At 27.4% G+C, this 22,610-nt stretch overlaps 2 protein-coding genes across 2 annotated transcripts; one reads left to right on the top strand and one right to left on the bottom strand.

The window, feature by feature from the left end:
• Positions 1–8,048: 8,048 nt before the first annotated feature.
• LOC130946187 (protein UNIFOLIATA) lies at positions 8,049–11,437 on the bottom strand. Its single transcript, XM_057874861.1, has 3 exons — positions 10,960–11,437; positions 9,954–10,366; positions 8,049–8,429 (listed from the first exon to the last, which is right to left on the bottom strand). Exons 1-3 carry the CDS (start codon positions 11,435–11,437, stop codon positions 8,049–8,051), a joined length of 1,272 nt encoding a protein of 423 aa, XP_057730844.1.
• Positions 11,438–12,620: 1,183 nt separating this feature from the next.
• Positions 12,621–13,544, top strand: LOC130946186 (uncharacterized). The gene has a single exon (XM_057874860.1). It carries the CDS (start codon positions 12,996–12,998, stop codon positions 13,542–13,544), a length of 549 nt encoding a protein of 182 aa, XP_057730843.1. The 5' UTR covers positions 12,621–12,995.
• The last annotated feature ends 9,066 nt before the right edge of the window (positions 13,545–22,610 follow it).

Genomic DNA, 22,610 nt, shown 5'->3' with positions numbered 1-22,610 from the left:
TATATGAAAAAATAAAATAAATTATCAAATAAAATATAAAACACTAATTTTCATTTTTTTATTTTTTATATTTTAATGTTAATGTTTTATCTATTCTGAGAAAGCGTATGTAATCTGGTGGCACTACCAGAACCTGGAAGATAGACTTTGTTTGATTTCGTTTCTGATCCTTTGACCATTGAATGAGTCTCAAGCTTCTTCTTTTGCACTCTTCTACATACCCGGGGAAGATTCAATATATAATTATTATCACATGACCCATATCTTCTTATATAATAATGTAATCATATACTAATAATCTAATCATGTACATGTTATACACATATGCTGCTGTATTACTGTACCATTGGTGTCACGTGTGTGTATTTAATTATATATGGAGAGATAATAAAAAAATTAAATAAGTGATTTTGTATGAATATGAGTTAATTATTATATTATTAGATTGAAATAGATGAATAATTATATATTCAAAATTTCAAATTTTCGTTACAAAAAATCCATTGCTAATGTGCGGTTAAAATATTTTTAAGAAATCTAATTCAAACTAACTCAAGAATTATTTTATTATTTGGGGATTCTTATATTCTACTTTAGTCTATTAGAGACATTTAAACTCGATCTATTATATCTCGAGTTTGTTTATTATAATCTTGGATATTTCACTATTAAATTTATTTATGATAAAATATTTTTTTCACAAAATTAAAAGTTTTTCCAAACCAAAAATTCCTTTAATTCAAAAATTAAGTTTTTTGTAACAAAATTAATGTTTGTCACAAAATTCAAGGTTTTTTGCAATAAAAAATAATTTTGTTTCAAAAAATTTAAAAATTTTGTATCAAAAATAAAAAATATTGTGCCAAAATTTCAAAACCTTTTGCATCAAACTTTTATTTTATTTCAAAACTTTGAAATTTATTTATTAAAAGTTTTTTAGAAAGAAAACTATACTATAAAATAAAAGGAATGTTGTAGATGTATAATTAATGATGGAGGGTTTTAATAAGCAATACCAAATATTTATTTAAATGTTAATGTAAGTTAAAACAAAATTGAAAAAAAACTATAATCCAACTACACATTTAAGTATGTTTGTATCCAAGTCCAATAATTAAACGGGTTTAAATTTAACAAAAACCACTTTCATTACACCCGCGTTTCAATAACGCTTTTTCTTCGTTTTCGTCTTCGCGTTCGTCCTTCTTCTTCTTCACTTTCCTTTTTTTTTGTTTTCGCATTCCTTCTTCTTATTCTTCGCGTTATTCATTCTTCTTCTTTGCCTTTCTCCTTCTTCTTTTTTGCGTTCCTTATTATTCTTCGCATGTTTTCTCTCAATCGTCATTCTTTTATTGTTACTATTGTTGCTACGCTTTTTCTTTTTCTCATTTTAATTGAGGTTCATTTGGATTCAGAAATGAACTGAATTTGGTTCAGATTTGGTGAATACTTAATAGTAGAATCAAGTGAACCTAACTCAATTCCTAAATTAGCCAAATTCGATTCAGATTTGAACAAAAATTGATAAACATTCATCAGTAAGAAAAGCACATTTCAATTCATTTCTGCATGCAAATGAACTCAATTAAACTAAGAGATAAACTGAAATTTTTTAAGGAATAACAGATTTGGTGAACACTTAACAGTAGAATCAAGTGAACTTAACTCAATTCCTAAATGAACCGAATTCGATTCAGATTTGAACAAAACGTGATAAATATTCAATCAGTAAGAAAAACACAATTTATTTCATTCCTACATGCAAATGTACTCAATTAAACTAAGAGATAAACCGAATTTCTTAAGAAATAACAAATTTGGTGAATACTTAAAAGTAGTATCAAGTAACTCAATTCACAAATGAACCGAATTCGATTTAAATTTGAATAAATAGTTAAAAAATTACTTAAAGAATAAAAAATTTGGTCAATACTTATTAATAGCATCAACTGAATCTCAATTAACACACAAATGAATCGAAATAAACTAAAAAATAAACCGAAATTATTTAATAATGGCATAAAAAAATCAAAACTAATAAAGATGTTAGCAAAATATTAGTGTTATTGGTGATGAAGATAACAAAAAAGAAAAAAAAAAGATGCAACATTTGAGAAGGAAGAGGATAAGGAGAGAAGAAGAAAAACCTATATGTACGAATTTGGAAGAAACAAAAAAAAAATAAAAAAATACGTAATTTAAAAAGTTATTATAATAACTTGGTTAAACTTTTTTAAATATTTTATTTAAAAATAAAATTTTATTCAAAAAAATTATTGATATTAACTAATAAACAATTAATTTTTTAGTTGGACTCTAATTTGATGCTTACCAATTACTGACCAACCAAACGAATTAAGCACGTTATATTATACACATAATTACTAGTGAGTGGTGACAAGTGGTGGGTCATCAACTAATTTCTAAGACCTAACTAATGTGGCCACCATTAAATTATCATAAATTATGCATCCATTTGAATAACATTTGATTTGCCGTTACTTTTCAACATTCTGTCATGCTTTGTATTTATTTTTTTTTCATCTTATTCATCATCTTCTTTTTTTTCTTATTTTTTATTTTAATTTAATTATTTTATTAATCTCTATAATTTTATTAATTTTTAATTAAATATTTATATTTTTTAATTAAATATTTACACTATATTATTTTTATTTTATAATTAAATTTTTTTAATATAAAAAATATTAAAATTAATTAAATATTTTTTTATAAATTAAAAATATCTAAAATTAAAAATATAATTAGGTCTTTGACTATATATTTTAAAAAAATATATTATATTAATTATAATATTTTTGACATTAAAAAAACTTGATTATAAATTAAAACCAAAATAAAAATACAATTAAAAAATATATAAAAATATAACTATAAATTTGATAAAACTATAAAAATTAATAAAATATAATTAACTCTTTTATTTTTTATTTTTCATGTCAAATTCTATCAAAATCTATGGTCATGGATTTCAAACTGAGCTAATATAAAGACCACATTTTACGGATTTACTTTCACCTTTTCGGCCACCGAAACTACAAAGATTCAATTAAAGCTAAGAGTTAAGAATTTGATTATTCTTTTTACAGTTTATTACATATCATACCACGCGGCATTCATAATTATGATTAGCGACATTTGAGTGTTTTCTACGGCATTCATAAATCAATCTGCTCATATATATACATGGGGATATGCATTTGTAAGCTAATTTAGTGATGATGATAACAAAAATTAAGTAGCAGAGATATAAGGTTTGAAATTTAATTAAAAATTATATACCGTTGGATTGATAGAAAATCTAATTGGATTTGTATTATATATGTACTAGATTTGGGATTTAATTTTTAACTTGAATTGATTAAATTAATTAAAAATATCAAATTAGTAATTTATTTTTACTGTGACAAAAATATTAAAATTAATAGAATATTCTATTAAATTATACAGAATATTCAATCAAGTATTAGATATATCTATTTTATTTAATAAAATATTTTATTATTTTTATTATTTTTGTTACAATAAAAATATAATTACAAAATTTGATATAATATAAAAATTTAATAAAAAAATGTAAAAACTTAATTAAAAATTCAATAAAATTATAAAAAAATAAAATAATTAAACCTAAAAAAAATATTTGTCAGCATTCATTTGCCCTAATATATATCACCAATCAGACAATATTAATATTTACTAAATAAATCTTTTAGACAATACCTATTTTTTGGTCCCTCGTTGGAAAGTCAACACGCTGTGTATATCATTGACTCATGACTGATTTATTGGATGGACATTCACTTACACTGTTCACTGTTGTGTCTTGTGTTGTGTTGTTTTTAGTGTTTATTTCTATATTGTCAACTTTTTCGGCCATTTATTCGATTTCATTTTCAGTTTTCAACCCACTCATCATCACTTACTTATATGTCAAGTAAACCCCCAGATTGTTCATTTTTCTATGGATGGAAAATAAATTCAATTATTAATATAATTATCAATTAAAAAAAAAGAAATAAATAAATAAAGCTAAGAAAACACTACATGCATTTTCTTTTAAGAAAGAAAAAAGGGGGTTTTTAATTTTTGAGCTATAAAATTATTAATGTATCTATATGCACGACGACATGCAATACAAAATAAGAGTAAAACTTTGTCTATATATATATTTTAAATTTGTCCCTTTTTGTTTTATTTTGTATTCGTAGCATCTTTAGGATATCTGAAGGATGTTATTCAAATTATATACCAAAAGAATGATGGGACAACTTGATCTTATAAACAATATTGGAATTATAAAAAATAAATAAATAAATTGGGGACCAAATTGTGGCAACATCGACAAATTCCATGTTAACAAAATTTGGTCTAGCGGTAATTATACTCATAGTTGCTAAAAACTATCATAAAATCGTTTTTTGGTATATCAAAAATAGTATTCGGTTAATCTCCACTATACCATTTAGCGACAGTTTAAAGTTGTCATCAAAATCTTATAAAATTATTGTTATTTGTGGATTATTCATATAAAATCTTTATTTTTGTTTAATTTTTATCAAATTTTTCTTAGTTTCAAGTTAGTAAAATTTAAAAATTATCTATTTTAGTCTTTAATATTAATTTATTCCATTAGATAGCGCTTGTTTTTGGGACTGAAACTAAAGGATTAAAATTTACTTAAAATTTCAGTCTTTTTAATATTTTCAAAAAATAAAAACATAAGGAACTAAAATTTTTTAGAATAGAGACTAAAATTTTAATAATATTGTTTTTCAAAAATATAATCATTTAATTTTTTAAATTTTAAATCTACCATTCAATCTTTATATTTATCTTAAATTAAACATAATACTAAGACAAAACTCAGTTTAGTATATTTTATACCAAACACAATATAAATACTTAATTTAGTCTCTATCTCTCAATCGTTATCTTCCAATCTTAGTCTTTTAGTCTCTACTCCTTTTCAAACGCAGCCTTAAATAATGATGTGACAGATTATATATATATATATATATATATATATATATATATGGCAAACTGAAATATTAAGGTGATAAGATGTATTACATTAGTATTTAACATATTACATAAATACTTATTAAAGTAAATTAATAGCATGAATTAAAATAGATAATTTTAAATTTTATTATACCAAAATTAGAAGAAGAAAAAAACGTATAGAATCACAATCTTATTTAAGCCTAAAAATTTTTATTATCATATCCCAATTCATTTAATTTACCAAGGATTGGGGGTGACCAAATTCGATTCTGATTAGCTATTTTCCAAACAAATGCATATAATTTGAAAGAAGCGAAGATAATAATAATCAATTTGCAAAAGATAAGCAAGGTAGGCTAATGAAGAATTATCTTTCATCTTTTTCCCTTTTCTCTTTTAAACAATTAATTAGTAATGTTTACTTTAACTTTACGGATGCTTAATTGAATTCAAAAGGCTTCACTTCAAGTATTCTTTGTGCAAACTGTCATTTTCAGCATCAAAGTTATTTTTGGTTGGAGTACCTTCGAAGTTAGAAATAATAATTCCTACAAAATACAACCTATTTAAGGTATTATTTTAAGTTTTTTGTGAGAGTTGTAATCATCACAAATCACATTAGCAACGGTATATTTATCTTTTTAACTTTGTCATTTGAGCATAGGCATGATTTCAAACATTCACGCGGATTAGGGACTTAGTTAGATGAGTTTAAGATATGTGAAAAAGATATTTGGAGAATTTACTCTAACAAGGAGATTAAATACGATTTAGTTAATATTCTCTTTGGTTTAGTTTATATTAATCTACACAATTTGTTTAAAAAGTAGGCTAAAACTCAAACCAAATTGAAATTGAAGTACCACACCTTCTTATATATAGTTTCACTATGAACTGATCTTATGTGTAAATGTTGAAATAGTTGAACTGTTAGCATTAGAATATAATATATGTTATAACTATATTAAAATAAATATGATTAAATCTATAAATTTTCAAATATTTATGGTGAAATGTATAGTTTTAATAGAATAACATATATGCTTCAAAAATTGTTGTTAAAATTAAAAGTAACGCTTCTTATTATTTAGTAACATTTTTTAAAAAATATTGCAAAAAAATGTATTACTAAAATGTAAAAATATTATTAGTTTAATTTTAATAATACTTACATAACTACTATAGCCACTATAAGTATAAGTATACTAGATTCGACGCATACCCATCCACATGCGCACACGCACGCCCATCTATCCACCCGCGCACGCGCATATATGATAGGTCATATAACTATTATTGGTTGGCAAAAATATAATTTTTAAATTAAAATGTACACTAAAATCAATCATCATTGCAAATTACATATTAAAATATAAAATACACATTAAAAATAAATTAAATTATATATACATTTATATATAAATACATGATAACTGACTTTTAGTATGTACATAATATTTTTGTTTTTAAATATTGTAACAAAATAGTATCATTAATTTTTTTTTTGAAAATTTAAAAATTTCAGATAATTAATTGTGATATCAACCAAAATATAAATTTAGGTCTTTTACCTTGTATCACTAGCCAAAATATGAAGTACCGTATTAATTTTAAGTAGCTGAGATTTAAGTATCATTATCATGTTTTGATATTCTCTTTCTTTTTTATATATTCATTTCTTTTAATCTTATGGTAATAATATAAGGCATGCCATATGCCATGCTATATTTAGCGGGGACCATAGATCTCCATGAGAAGAAACTGATGCCTATATATATAATTTGCTTATTTAATTTGGTATATGTTTATATTTAAGAAGCATGTATTAATGTATGTCACTTAGTAGGCTCAGGTCAAACTTTGAACTAATTACATATTTAAATTCTAACCTCATATTCCTTATTTGTGTGACTTATCAGGAAAAGGCTGAAATTCAAAAAATAAAAAAATAGAGGTTTAAACTTTGTGAGGTTATCTCTTTATTTTATAGGTGATTACTAATATGAAAATATTTTATGTTAAAATGATAATTAAAAATTATTAAAGATTTAACATGTTTTTTTAAATTATTTGAACTAACATAGGTCCATATTTTAATTATCATATTTATATAAAAAAAATTTATATGAGTAATTATTTTTTATATATATTTTCATCTAGTTTATTTCACAAAATAATTTTCATCAATAACATATCTTTTTAATTTTTTTTATTTACAAAGGTGGATGTAGTAGGATAGCAACATGTGAGAAGTTTCGATGGATTCCACTTGAAAACATGTCAATAGTTGCAAAGTTGAAATCCAATGGGCTTTTAATATGTCCAAAACCTATAAGGGGTTATGGGCGTGGATTAGGTTAGTTTTGTGTTAGGCCTGCAAGTCTGGTAAAAAAATGAAAATTCATAATTTTGTAACAATAAAAAGTAATAAACACGTACTAAATGATAAAAAAAAATTTATTTGTTGGTATTTTAAATTTTAATTAAATTTAATTAATTAAATATTTTATATTTTTTTAAAATTAGAAGATATATTATTATTCTCTCTCATATATTATTGCATATAATATGTTTATTTTGCATCTTCTTAGAATATAAAATTAAATATATAAAAAATTATAATTTATTCTCTCATTTCTAAGAGTACCAAATAGTTTAAAAAAAACAGAGTACTGGAGTACTTGTCATTTAATTAACTATAATTAATGTTACTAATGATAGTCTCTAGTATATAAGGTTATTGTTTACTCATATTTAATTTGAAGAACTTATTTAACTCAATTAAAATTAAAAAGACATTAATTTGCATAAAAATTAAGGAACAAAATTAACTAATAAACATTTACTCCATAATAGCATCTAATTAACTCGTACTTCAAGGCACACTAATGGAATTAAATTTCCATAACTAACTAATAAGTCTCAAGGTTCATCTTAAGTCCTACATATATATAACACTGTCTAGTTAAAATTATATATTCATATATAACTAAGCAGCAAATTTACTACAAAATTAAAAATTAAAAAGGAAGTTGGGCAACTGCTGTCGAAACAGAGGTAGAGACTGCTACGGTGGCGACCACGGCAGCGTTGTTACTCTCAGCATGACAAAGTTGGCGGAGCTTAGTAGGGACATACCAAATGGAAAGGCGAGGATGAGCATTGAAGATGGCATCAATGTCCCAACCCTGACGAGCAGCTATCGCAACTAGAGGTTTGTAGCACGCTTGCCTCCAGGCGCCCACGTTCTCGCCCCTCTCCTTGAAGGTTCGTCGGAGCTCGTTAGACGCGTCCTCGTCGAGGCAGTGTAGGGCATAGCAATGGACGTAGTGCCTCATCTTTGGCTTGTTGATGTAGCTTGCACCTGCTTTCTTTGCATACCTGAATACTTGATTTGTTACCTGCGCTACCAAAATTCATCAACAACAAACAAATGTTATCTCATCCTTCTAATAATATTAATGTATATACCCAATTGACTACATTTTAAGTTCACTAAACATAAATAAACTTAATTAATTTAAAATATAAATTTTAAAAATAAAATAATTTTTTTAACTTATTATTTAGGTCAGAAAAAACATTGTTTTCTTATGTTTTTTGTAATTACGTATTGTATTTTGATCGTATTAAGAGTACACTAATATATATTAAAATACAACATACATCTTAAAAATAAGTTAAATAACACATATAATTCTATCATATATATTTTTAACTCCATCATTATATGATAGATAAGAAGTCAACTATATTATAGTAACATAATTCAGCTTAAAAAACTTTTACTATTGGGTGTATGTGATATTGTGATATCTCAAAAGAATAATCATAAACAGTAACCTACTTATTGCCTACACCCATGCACATCAAAGTAACATTGAATAGAATATAGGCAAAGAACAATTCATCAAAGTAACAGAATCACAGGAACTGATGGATACGTGTCAATTAAAGGGAGAGATGATTGTGATTGTTATGAGTGCATGCTAGAATCTAAGAAAAGATGCAATGCAATGCATGACTTTGACTAACGTGTGTTAATGTGAAAAGTTAGGGTTACTAAACCCTATATATATGGTTCTTCTTTGTGACCGGACAATACATTTCACCACCGTACGGATGCAGAATCTCAGTTTAAGAGTGGGACCCTCTCACGAGACTCCCTGACTCGTCACGTGTTCTTTCTTCTAAGCAACACAAGGAACCATCAAAACTGCAGAGACTTACTCTCACTCTCAGAAACCAAAGAATAAAAAAGGACAAGTAAGAAAAAAATTCAATTTTATTCATTTTTGGAATAAATTCTTCTTATGGATGCATTGATATCAATATTGATTTCCTACACTATTAATTAAGTTTTGTTTATAAATAAAATAATTAATATGCATATCCGATGATTTAAAAATATTTCTATGGTTATCAAATAAAATTTATATATTTAGACAACATTTTAAATAATAAATTTAAAATTAAAATTAGTTTTTATAATATGAAAATATATACATAATTATAAAAACTATTTTTTACTGTAAGTGCGAAAAAAATTGAAGTATAAAAACAAAAAAATTTATATATTATTAATATAGAATTTTACAATCAACAAATACACAATTGTAGATGATAGTATAATTTTTTATTCTATCAATCAAGTGAGAACATTTTTTTTATCCACATTGTAATAAATATAAATGATAATATAATTTTTTTATTCTACCAATCTATTGAGAACATTTTTTTTATCCATATTGTAATAAATATAAATGATATTGTAGACAATTATTTCACGTAATAAATAATGAATCAAATCAACAACCAAAAAATTGGTTTATTTCACGTATGCATAACATTCATTAATGTAGCAAAGTAGGAAATAATAAAGAATAAAGAAGGTAGCATAGGAGAGGGTTAGGGTCATATTATACCTTGGTGGGGCATTTTTCCCCACGGTCCTTAGCAATGGCTTGAACTTGGATCAAGAACTCACGGCATTGTTCATAGAGATGAAAAAGGTAGTCCAATCCATTCTTCTTGCCACGTGCCACTTCCCCAGGCTCCGTCACTATGAAGGGGTGCTCTCTTTGCCTTTCTCCGCCGTTGCCGCCATTGCTCCCTTCAATCATGTCGTTCTCTTCTCCTTCTAACTCTTCCTCTTCACCATCCTCGTTGTTGCTTCTATTACTTCCCTTATTATTTATCTTATTGCTTCTTCTCCTCCTCCTTTCTTGCTGCACCTGCTTCCTCCTCTCTTCTCCGCTGCCTACCACCTCCCACGTACTCCCTCCCCCGCTTCCCGCAGCTTCTTTCTCTTGTTGCACCACTGGTTCCTCTGATAAACCTGTGTACACATGCAAAACTAACATCTAGTTACCCTATATTTTTTCAGGATAAGTAAAGTATCAAATTCAAAACATTTCCTATATATTAGGATATTATGTTTTGGCTAATAATCAGACCCATTTCATATATATGCTTTAATTAATTAATGTATCAATAACATCATATCATTCGTATATAATAGGATATGTATATATTGTTTAACTTGTAGCATTATATATAAAATGATACAAAGAAAAAAACACACACACATATATGTTGAAACTATAAGTCATAACAACAAATGAATCATGTTAATTAATAAAATAATCAAATTAAATATAAACAAGGTATATATGTGTAACATATTTAATTTGTAGCAAGATGTGTGTATATATTAGCAATGGTAGAACAGTAGCTTAATATAACAGTAGTCATCCATCAAACTTTTCAAAATGCTGGTGTAACATAGATTCACTCATCATATACATATAAGTATTATGATTATGATTATGATATATAACACAAAAAGATAGTTGCTATATAACTAAAGGTTGAGTCTAAGAACTTTGATATTTAATTTGGTTGGAAAGTGAAAATAGAATGAGTTATTACCTTCTTGAGAAAGAGCGTCAAGGGCGTTGGTGGTGGTATCGGTGGTGCAGAGGAAGTTACGGCGTTTGATAAGCTCCTCCTCTTCGAGACGACGCCGCTCAGCTCTAACGGCAGCCTTAACACCATACCTCTCACCGACAAGAAGGTCCCATCGGAAGATCTGAGAGAGGCTATTCATCATATCGTCGATCTCATCGTCTCTCATGTCAATAAGAGTCCTCACCGTGAACCCTAGCTCCGCCATCTTTGCCGCCGTGTAATAGCGTATACCGTAGGCTTGGAAAAGCTCCTCGAGGCCTCCTAGGTCGGGTCTCTTGGGTGGCGGGAAGGACACCGAAGAAGGGGAGACAGCAGGGGGAGCAACCGTGTAGTCAAGAATCTGAGGCGGCGGACGAGTGGCAGAGGAGGGAGGAGGAGGAAGGACCGTGCGTGGGTCCCACTTGAAGAGGCTTGTTGTGAATGCGTCAGCAGGGTCCATTGAGTGTTGAATGTTGAAGAGAGGGATTGGAAAGTGAGATGAGATGAGAAGAAATGATGCAATGTGATTGTGTCTGTGTGAGAGGGTTTTGGTACTGTGTTCTAATGTTTCGGTCTACATAAATATTTATAGAAAATATTTATAATTATTATTTTTTAAATTTATTATTAGACGTACTCTTTATTGTATTTATTATAAATATTATTAAATGTACTCTTCATTGTATTCTTTTTATACATTTACACTATAATAAATTGAATTAATATACATCAATTTATATATTTTGGTGAATATGATAAATCAAATCTGCTTCGATGGAATTACATGTATACCTATTACTTAATCGAATATAACTGTATTGATTTATATAGAAATAGTCATTAGAAGCATATACGTAACGCTTTTAATTTTGAATGATTGGCGTAATTTTAGCATGATTTTAGTTTATTTAGGTATTTTGCCCTAAATAAAAAGAATATAACCCAGCGTATACAATTTCTCACAAAAGACAAAAACAGTAAAATTAGTTATTAAATTAATTTTTTTTATTTGTTTGTATGTGATTTAATTTATTTTTATATATATTTTATATTTTAATATATATTTTAGAATAAAACACATAAACAAACTAAACAGAAGTTAATATTACGTAATAATAATAAATGTAATAATATTACATGATTTTTTTTATTGTGTTTATATATAAATCAAATTTATTCAATTTGATTTATACATTCTTAAAGTAAATTAAATTAATAAGATTCAAATTAATAAAAATATATATATAAATCAAAATATATAGTTTTAATTTAGTAGGCATAGCAAAAATGACTAACAGATAGTAAATTGAAGGGTTAAATACTTTTTCGTTCCTACGGTTTTGGGACAAAATCAAAATTGCTTTCGACTTTTTTTTATTAAAATCATCCTCAACGTTACAAAACGTTATAAAATCATTCTTTTCTATCTCAATTTTAATTTTTTGACCAAATTACTCTTAACAATTAATAAAAATAATAAAAAACAAAAACAAAAAACCCTCTCCCTACCCCACCTCCACCCCCAATGTCTCTTCCCTTCCCATCCCCTTCCTTCAGCTCTTTTCGGACTCCCCTTTCCTCCTTCTCTCCCACCCAAAAAATTCCAATTCTTCTTCTCTCCTTCAATAACAGTAACAACTAAATTCAGCAACAACAATTCTCTTCTCTTCTTCAGCAGCAACAACAACAAATTCAGCAAATTCAACAATAGCAAATTCAGCAGCAACAACCACAAAATAAATCACTACAAATTTTAAATTTGATAACAGTTTAACCATCGTCAATCACACTTCAAATCCAAAATCAACAACCAATGAAATAAAAAAGAATTAAAAAATGATGTTTATGTTCTTCAAAAAAAATGGAAGAACGAAAAAAGGAGGAACGAAGATGAATCCAAAACCCCCTAAAACAGCCTAATACCACCACTTGAACAATCGTTAAAGTAGAAAACAGCCAACAAATGCTCTAAAAGAGTGCCGCGTTTTGCCAGTCCCCAACCCACGCTCTCTTTGCTAATGGAGAACATGCAGTACGCGGAGGAGCTGTTTCAGGAGTTCCTCGTCTTCCGAGGCTTCACCAACACTCTCCAATCCTACGACTCTGAGCTCCGAACCGATCTTGGAAAGGGCTTCTATGTCGATAAGATCATCGACCTCATCTTCTCTTTCTACGTTCCTAAATTCCAAGTCGATAGGCTCGTTGCCCTCGTCTCCTTGCTATGCTCTCCAAAATCCAAACTTCTCTTCCCCGCTTTTACGTCGTTCACGCCTTGCAAGCCAATAGTAGGGACAGAGTCATCGACTTCTTCACTGTCCATGACAGTGACCTCTTGCAACGCTCACAGGATTGGACTCGCTGGTTGGGTGTATTTTTCTGTCGACGGAGACGACGACGTGGGACTGGGAGGCGAGGTTGTGGACCTCATTAGGGAGAAGAAAGTAGAGAAGGAGGCGGGGGGTAGAGATGGTAAGGTGACAGAAAGAGAGAGAGTAAGAATTTTGGTTGTGGTTGGGAGGAGGGTTCCGAAGAAAGGGGTAGGAGGAATGGTAGGAAGAAGGGGATGAGAGGGAAGAAACTGAAGAGATACAGGGTTTGGGTTCCGGGGGGGAGGAAGGGGGGAGGGGGATGTTTTGTTTTTTTTTTAATATTATTTTTATTAATTATAAAAGGTAATTTGATCAAGATAATAAAATTGAAGTAGTAAAAGACGATTTTATGATGTTTTGTAACGTTGAGGATGGTTTTAATAACAAAAAAAAGTCGGGGACGAATTTGATTTTTGCCCCAGACCTTAGGGACGAAAAAAGTATTTAACCCTAAATTGAATGTATAGGCTTCGATTTATTATGTCCATAGTAAATTGAATGGATCTAATTCAATTTAAAGGTATTGTCACTATAACTAAATCGAATGTATTAGCCTCGATTTACTGTATGTACACCTATATATACCATTCAAATTCAGTTGTTTCGAAATACAATTCACAACTTCTCCCCAAAAAAACGCACCCTAAAGGGAAAAGTTAGGTAACAACACCACAAGATTAAAAAATGTAGACATGAAGGACGACCCGAATCATATTTAGAAATGTTCATGGATTGGATCGTATCCGTAGATCTACGGTAAAATCCGTATTCGATCCGAAAATTGTATATCCGATCCGTAGACTGATCGGATTGGATAGGATCCAATCTGCATCTTTCAAGGATCGAATCACGGATATCTGCTTTGTATCCGCAGATCCACATATCCACACAATAAGAATTAAAAAAAAATAAATATATATGTTAGTTATTTTCAGGCTTTCAGGAATTCAATTCACCATAACCTAACCCTAATCTCGCACTTCACGAGTTCACGATGCTGCAACCTGTAACCATTCATTCCCAAGTCCCAATCTCTCACCCACCCTCAGAGACACCAAACCACTCATCAGCCAGTTTTCCTGACCACCATCGAAAGCTGCTCGCCGGATATCTCATGATGTTCCTCCTTCTACGTAGCGTGCTTCCTCTCGAAGCTATTCCTTGCGAAGACGCATAGTCAGGCTGGTCCCTTTCGTCGCATTCTCGCTTGTCGCCGTTGCTTTCTCCGTGACTGTGGTTTGTGGTTTGTGGTTCAGACTTCTTGCCGCCTCGCTCGCGTTCTCGACTTCTCGCCGCCTGGCTCCATCGGCTTAGTGTCTTCTGTTCTCTGTTCTTAACCTCCTTCGTTGTCTGTTCCAGCCACATCATCGTTCTCCATAGTCATAATTTATATGGTAGTTATAATTTGGTAATTGCTTTTTGTATTTTGTTATTTTAATAAGTATTTTTTAATTAATAATTGGCTAATAAATAATAAATAATCAAAGCTAAAAAAATAAAGCTTTTTAGAAAAAGAGAAATATTTATTGATTAAAAAATAAATTAATTCTAAACTTTTTCTGTTGAATAAATTATTTGGTTCGCTTATTTTTATTTCAACAAATAAAATCAAAATTGAAGAAACTTTACTTCACTCATTATTTTGGATTAATATAATTAGTTACTATATAATAACAAGTTAATATTAATAATATTTAAATTAGTAAGTAAATAATAATAATAATAATAATAATAATAATAATAATAATAATAATAATATGTTTTGGCATAATAAACTATAGTTTATATAGTGAGTAAATAATTAAATTGGTCTCTGAAAGATTACGCGATCTTCAATTTGGTTTTTGAAAGATTTTTTTAGTTAAATTCATCCCTAAAAGATTTTAGTTTAGTCACGTTAGTCCTTCTATCACTTTCTACGTTAACAGCATTAACGGAAAGTGACGTGACATGTTAAGAGTCAGATAAACATTAAAACACTGTCGTTTTTATCTCTCTCACTTCCATTCACTCACAAGTCACAATAACACACAATACAAAAAGTCTCTCTCTCATCCCTTTTTCACGTCGCTGACAAGATGAAGAAGTCTTCATCCTTGTCGCCGATTGAAGCATCCGGTGCGGCGTCCCTATTTCTCTCACAAGACTCTCCCTCTCACTTCCTTTTCGACGTCACTGAGGAGAAGATAAAGAAGCCTTCATCATCGTCGTTGATCGAAGCATCTGGTGTGACGTCTCTATTTTCTTTCACAAGACTCTCCCTCTCATTTCATTTTCGACGTGTTGAGGAGAAGATGAAGGATCCTTCATTATCGTCGCCGATTGAAGTATCAAGTGCAGCGTGTTTGCAAGATCGCCGTTGAGGAGTGGCTTCGCAATAATTGAAGACGTGACCGACGACTATTTTTGTCGTTGTTTAAGGTTTTATTTTGTTCTGGTTACTAAACTTGTTTTTAGGATTGTGTCATTGAAAAATTTTATTTCTTGTTGGTGTTTTTTGTTGGAATTGAAAATCAATTGTGGGGTTAGGGTTTTGCTCTTTGTTGATTCATGAAAATTGATAAAGGGTTCTGTTTTTCTTAATATTAAAGGAGCACTAGTTACCAATTTCTTTTATCATTGTTTGTGTTTAGTGTTTGTTTTGTTGTTTAGTTTTGGGGATCACATTTTCTTTGTGGAATTCAATTTTGTGGAAGAAATTTTATTTATTTATTTTTTCTGTTACTGAACTTCTTTTTAGGATTGTACCATTGTTAAATTCTATTTATTGTTGGTGTTTCTTGATTGAAATTGAAAATTGTTTTAAGAATTAGAGTTTCATCTAGTTGCTTAAACATTTTCAATAGCTAAAAGTTGATTAGTTCCACCACCGCGAGCTCTATCTTTACGAACTATCATGTCGGCAACCTCAAATTTTGCCATCTGAACCGCTGCAACTATATTGTATAGGAAGGGGATATATATGCAACATTTTTGAATTAGGGTTTGTCATTTAGGGACTGATTTGACCAAATTTTATGAAGATATTGTGTTGGCTACCAATTAAGATGTAGAGAGATGTACTGACAAGTAATTTAACGTGTCACGTCACTTTTCATTAACGTCGTTAATTCAGAAAGTGACGAAAAAACTAACATGACTAAACTAAAATCTTTTAAAAATAAATTTGACTAAAAAAATTTTGTTAAGACTAAATTAAAAATTACGTAATTTTTGAAAAATTAATTTAACTATTTATTTTTTATATAGTTTTCTCATATTCATTTAATATCTCGAATTCGAATCACATTTTTAATTAAAAAAAACAATGTAATTGGCATGATTACGAGGGTTAGGACCCTTATTAAGTTGTTTCTTCCCCGGTAGTGGGAGAGCAGTGGTGTTTTCCCGAGACACGTTTTTGGGGGGGTTCGGTTCCTTTCCTTTCTTTTCTAACGTGTAACTTCATGAAGGTTCCATTTGATTTGAAATAAACAAGAGCAATGGCATTTAGTACGAAGATTTTGTTGAAAACTAACTGGACTATGTATATATATACTACTGTCTAGCTATCTAAGAAATCGAACTAGCTAGCTAGCTACTTCTATGTGTCTTTACTCTTTACGAGGTTATATATTACTACTTATTACTTGTAAGAAAAAGAAACAAGATATAATGTTGTTAGCATTATTCAGCTACCTCGATATTAGTTTTGTGTGCAGATATTTCCTATTCATTCATCCATATCTTCTCATTTTGTGCTTTGACCTTCCCCTCTGATTTGACTCTTATTTTCTGCTTCTCTTTAATTGCCTCACAAATGCAATCTATGTTTTTGTGCTCTTCCCTTTATATTTAATTATTTATATAAGGTTTGGAAGCTCCTAATTGAAATCAATAGTCAAATTATTGTAATAGTAATATTTTTAGAACACTTAATAATAATTTTCCATAAAATTTATATACACGCCAAAAAAAAATTCTATAGAGGTTAAATAAGAGTGAAATATTTAAAGATGGAGATTATGTATGTTTTCTTTTTTCAAAATACCATGGACAAATTTGAAAATAACAAAATGTTGGAACGAATTATTTTTTTTTAAAATTTATACAAAACAAATACACTGAAAATGAATTACATTTTTATTTAATTTTAAATAAAAAAATACCAATCAAATGGATAATTTAACAATCATCTAATAAAATAGCGTGTGAATAAGAAATAAGAATATGAATATATTATAACAAGTTGAGTGAATGATGATTAAAAAAATTAATTTGTAATTTTTCTTTACATTATACATAAGGCTAATTAAAACTTAGCAAGTTAGCATCAGCCGGTAATTTAAATTATTGATCTATTATTTTCAATGGATCTCGCTAGGGAGACAATGAACTATTTGTACAATGTGTACAATGGCTATTGAGTTATGAAATGAACATTCAAGGATCGAACTCTTGATCTTTCGGATCTAGCGCTTTAATACCATGTCATGATACCACTTATTCTAAGAGCTTCAACTGATGAGAAAATGTAACACTAATAATTATATCTCTAATACTCCATAAACCTCCATTATACACATTGTATAAATATTCCATTGGTTCCTCATACTTCCCCATTTTCAATATGACACATATTCAACACTCATTTAATTTCCAGTACTTCATACCCATACATTAATTTTTTTTAGGGTATAAAAATAAAAATAATGATATATTCTGATATTGTAATTTTTTATATTTTTAAAATTATAAAAAATATATAAATCAAAGAGTTTAATTTTTATACATTAAATTTTTTAATTTTTTTTAACACAAATTAAACGATCTAATTTTTATATCTCTAATAAACCAACGATTCAATTTCTATTTTTTTAATTAAATTATTTCTCATTTAAAAAATAACAGTTCAGCCATCCACGTATCAATAAAACACCATTTCCACTCCAATGTGAAAAACAAAAAGTTCATCATACATTCATAGAATGATAAATTGTGTGTCTAAGATAAGAAGGAAAGTTTCCACATACTTAAAATTCAAGTTGTGCAATGACTGCATTGGGAATAAAGAGAGAGAGAGAGAGAGAGAGTGATTGATGAGATGAGTAATGAAGATTGAAGAGTCTGTTGTCTTTCTCTCTCTATGTATGAGGTGTTGAAGTGGGGAAGACTGAAGAGTAGTGCAGTGGCTTCTTCCAAGAACAAGTACATACAATTCAGCCTTTTTGAAAGGGAGCCTTTAAAGCCCAACTGGAACAATTGTACTTTCCCTGCATCACTGTATCTCTATGTGTCTTTTCTTTCTTTTTCTTTTTTACTTTTTTAATTAATTATTACTTTTTTATTAAATGTTTGCAAGGTAATAAATGTGAAATTACATAAAATAATAAATATTTTTATTATTTTTTAATCATTTAGATTCAAATATTATAATATATTAGAAACAATAAAAAATTTAATATGTAAATTAAAAGTGGGCACTTTAAAAATAAAAAATTAGACACACAAAAAAAAAATAGTAAGATGAAATATTATTCGGTTGATAGTGTTTAAATTATTTAATTTTGTCTTCAAAACATCATAATTTTATTTCAATCGAATAAATTTAACATTTTCAACAAATAAAATTACAGGAGAAATAATTAAAAAATATTAGCAAAAAATTATCATTTTTTATTTCAATGCATTTTGTAATAAATAAATGTTGACTAAAACAAATTTAGAATATTTTAATTAATATTTTTATTTTTTTAATATTATTGATGTTAAGTCGTTAAATATAATTTTTAAATTGCATAATAAAATGATATTGAATATTATTCTTTTTTTTTAATCAAAGATAAAAGATTCGAACCCACAACCTCTTAATTGAATATGAAAGACTATATCATTTGAGTTATTACTCATTAGCTTATTGAATATTATTCTTGTGTGATAACTTTTACGGTGATATATAATTTATTTTGTTTACGTATAAATTTGTCTTCATTTAGAGTAGATACAATATACGTCAGTTTTAAGAAAATAGATAATTGTGGATACTTATAAAATTACTATTCCGATATTCAAATAAAAAAGAATATCAGATGAATAATGAATATTTAGAGTGAATAATGTATTTTTTTTTAATTATGATTTTAATTTTTTACCTAATATTTTAGTAACCACTTTTGAACCTTATATGAGGTTTAACAAAATAAGTCTGTTATATTAGTGTCTGTGTGTGCTTGAATAAGCACGTTTTACTTAATTGCTAGGTTTCTCGCCTATAGACATATGTGGATCGAGTTATAATTTATAGATCAAATATATTTAAGAGTTTAATTTTAATATATTAACAGTATAAAATAATATATATAATTATTTAATTATATTTATTTTTTAAAATTATTATTCACGTATTAATATAAAAATTTATTTTTATTAATGTAATATTAATAATTAAATACAAATATAAAATTATTTTATACTAAAAATATATTAAAATTTTAAAAATAATTATATTATATATATATTAAAATTAATTATAAAATTTAATTATTAATATAAAATATATATTAAAATATAAATATATATTTAAAATAAATTAATTATGTATATTTATATAAATATATTAGTAACTAATTTTAATAATTTATTTTAATATACGAATAACATATTTATTTTGCAAATCATGATGGTTGATTAAACTAAATGAAATTACTGTATTGACGTTGTTTGTTGTCTGAGGACAGGAAACCCTGCAATCTGAAAAGGCCTTTAACTTTAAAAACCTCAGTGAGATTTGATCTGATTCTCTTTTAACACACTTAACAGTAACGAATCATGATCCATCAATGCAATGCCAATGCACTCGGTCCCCATTACAACCCTACACCTCTTTAGCTTCTTACAATATTCATAACAAAATCTTGAATAACGTGTTCCCTCATAATATCATATCCATCTACATTTCACAAATTAAATAAAGCCTTCATTTTGTAGTACTTGAATTACTATATATTACTACCTAGCTATATATGCTATCACATTGCACATTAATATGTATTCTGAACATGAGACATGCATAGCCCTAAATTTTATTTGTGTTGTAAATTAATTTAAAGTTGTTCATATTTTGACTCATCACTTAGTTAGACTAAAAAAATAAAATTAAAGTTTAATTAGTTAATATTATTTATATTAAACAGTTACCTGGCTTCATAGAAATCGAACACGACAGTTAAAACACAATTTTACTTATTTAAATAAATAACTAATTCTTATTATCTCGTCTATTCATCTAAAAAAAGATCGTAATAATTTTTTAAAAGAAAATAATAAATTCACTGTAAAAAAGACAACTATTCATTAATAAATATCTTTTTAAAAAAGACAAAAAGAACACTTATTATTTGTTGAATAGGTAATAAAAAGTGAATAGTGATTTGTTAAAGTTATGGTTATGAAAAGATGTGAAGGAATTATTTTTTTATCCTTTCAAATATAGATTTATCCACTCTAACATATATGTTTCTTGATTTTAATATCTAATTATATTTTTATTTTTTAATAATTATATTAAAAAAATAAAGTCAGGAGTGAGAATGTGTTCAATATTTTTATGTAAATACAGTTTTTTTAATATTATAATTTGATAATGTAAAGTATACTTTTTACATTTTTCATGATTTTATTCATATCTTTGATTTTTTTATTGGTGTTTATTTTTAACGCCCATTTTTTGTTTTTTGTTTTCTCACAGATGTGGAAGTATTAGAATACTTAGGAATAAATTTATATATATTTTATAACTATTTACACTCTAATTAATCAATCTTATTTACATGTTTCGATGTGGTTATATCTATTTTAATATTTCAATCTTATATATTAGTCTGAACATCCGCAATTATATTTTTCTTTACAGTGAATACCTTCGTTTCTTTTATGAAAAATAATATAATCGGGAAAATTTTCCAATAATATTAATGTGTTAACAATATAATTTTCAATTCATAACTATTATGTATTGATCTAAACACACACAATGTTTTATGATTTGCCCTTATTGTATAGAGTGGTAGAGTGTGTTTGAATTTGACACGAGGAGGAGCCTCATTGGCTATACTTTGACTCTCAAAATTGGAGGGTTTTAAGTTTTTAACTCCAAGTCCAAGATTTGTTGGATGTTTCTAAAAGGGTGAAAGTTTTCGAAGAGAGTATAAGAGTGAAAAATAACCATTTTTACTAAATTTATAAAGAACACTTGTATTGTATAGTTTTTTTTATAACCTTTTGTTTTTTACTAAAAAGGATAATTTTTATTCTGAACTCCATTTAAGGATATGTCACTAGTCAATAAGCTGTATGTAAAAAATGAGGTTCGAACCTTTGAGATTTGTTTTTGTCACCGTAGGATTTCTTTTTTTTCCCTCTTTTTGGTGCCACTGTGTGTAGACTATAGACTATAGAGCAGTGATGTATGAACAATGACACGAACATGGGACCGACACACAAATTTAAAATTTTATAAGATATGGGACACGTATATATATAAAATATAAAATAATTTTTAGATAAATTATGATAATATTTTATTATTTTATTGATATTAAAATATAAATTAATTTTTAAATTATTTTTAATGTATTATTTTAATTATATAAAATATTTAAAATATTTTTTATTTTAATAAATAATAATATATACTATTTTTAAATTTATTTCAAAAATACATGTTAAGAATAAGACTGTATATGCTAATATGTGACGGTATTTAAATATGTTCAGAGTATAATTTTTTATTTTTTAATAAGATATAGTTGGATACAACAGATACTATATTGGACAAATATTGATGAATATCGTCTTTAAAATATATCTGATACATACGTTGACATGATAATTCAGCAAAGTCCGTATTTCATGATTCAAGATTCAATTAAGGATGAACAATAAGCCCAAGTGTACTACACTTTACACTTATGATGCGGTTATGCCATAATTTTTAAATTAAGCCCAAACTTCGAGCCCAATAAAAAACTGGGCATTTGACAAAAAAAATAGTGCTAGTGAATACACACATAATCTCACACACACCATAGTTTTTTTTTTAGTTTTTTTTTTCCTTAAATGAGCTTTGTTATGTTCTTGTTATTTATCCAAAAATTAATAGATATTATAAGGTTAGGAAATGGAAAAAAGAAACCCTGTTTGAGTGTAGAACTATATTATATATATGTTTTTGAATCCATGAATTGGACTAAATGCTTGATCTTAATAATTCAACTTTTATTCCAA

Source organism: Arachis stenosperma, chromosome 8 (assembly GCF_014773155.1).
Source record: "Arachis stenosperma cultivar V10309 chromosome 8, arast.V10309.gnm1.PFL2, whole genome shotgun sequence".
Classification (NCBI taxonomy): domain Eukaryota; kingdom Viridiplantae; phylum Streptophyta; class Magnoliopsida; order Fabales; family Fabaceae; genus Arachis; species Arachis stenosperma.
The sequence above is the reverse complement of the archived record's forward strand: the minus strand, read 5'-3'. Positions and strand labels throughout refer to the sequence as shown.

Excerpts from the sequence above, each read along its gene's own strand:
- LOC130946187 (XM_057874861.1), bottom strand. The coding sequence starts at position 11,437 with ATGGACCCTGCTGACGCATTCACAACAAGCCTCTTCAAGTGGGACCCA. Across the intron at positions 10,367-10,959 it reads TGACGCTCTTTCTCAAGAAG|GTTTATCAGAGGAACCAGTG; the intron begins GTAATAACTCAT and ends ATGTGTACACAG. Across the intron at positions 8,430-9,953 it reads GGGAAAAATGCCCCACCAAG|GTAACAAATCAAGTATTCAG; the intron begins GTATAATATGAC and ends TTGGTAGCGCAG.
- LOC130946186 (XM_057874860.1), top strand. The coding sequence starts at position 12,996 with ATGGAGAACATGCAGTACGCGGAGGAGCTGTTTCAGGAGTTCCTCGTC.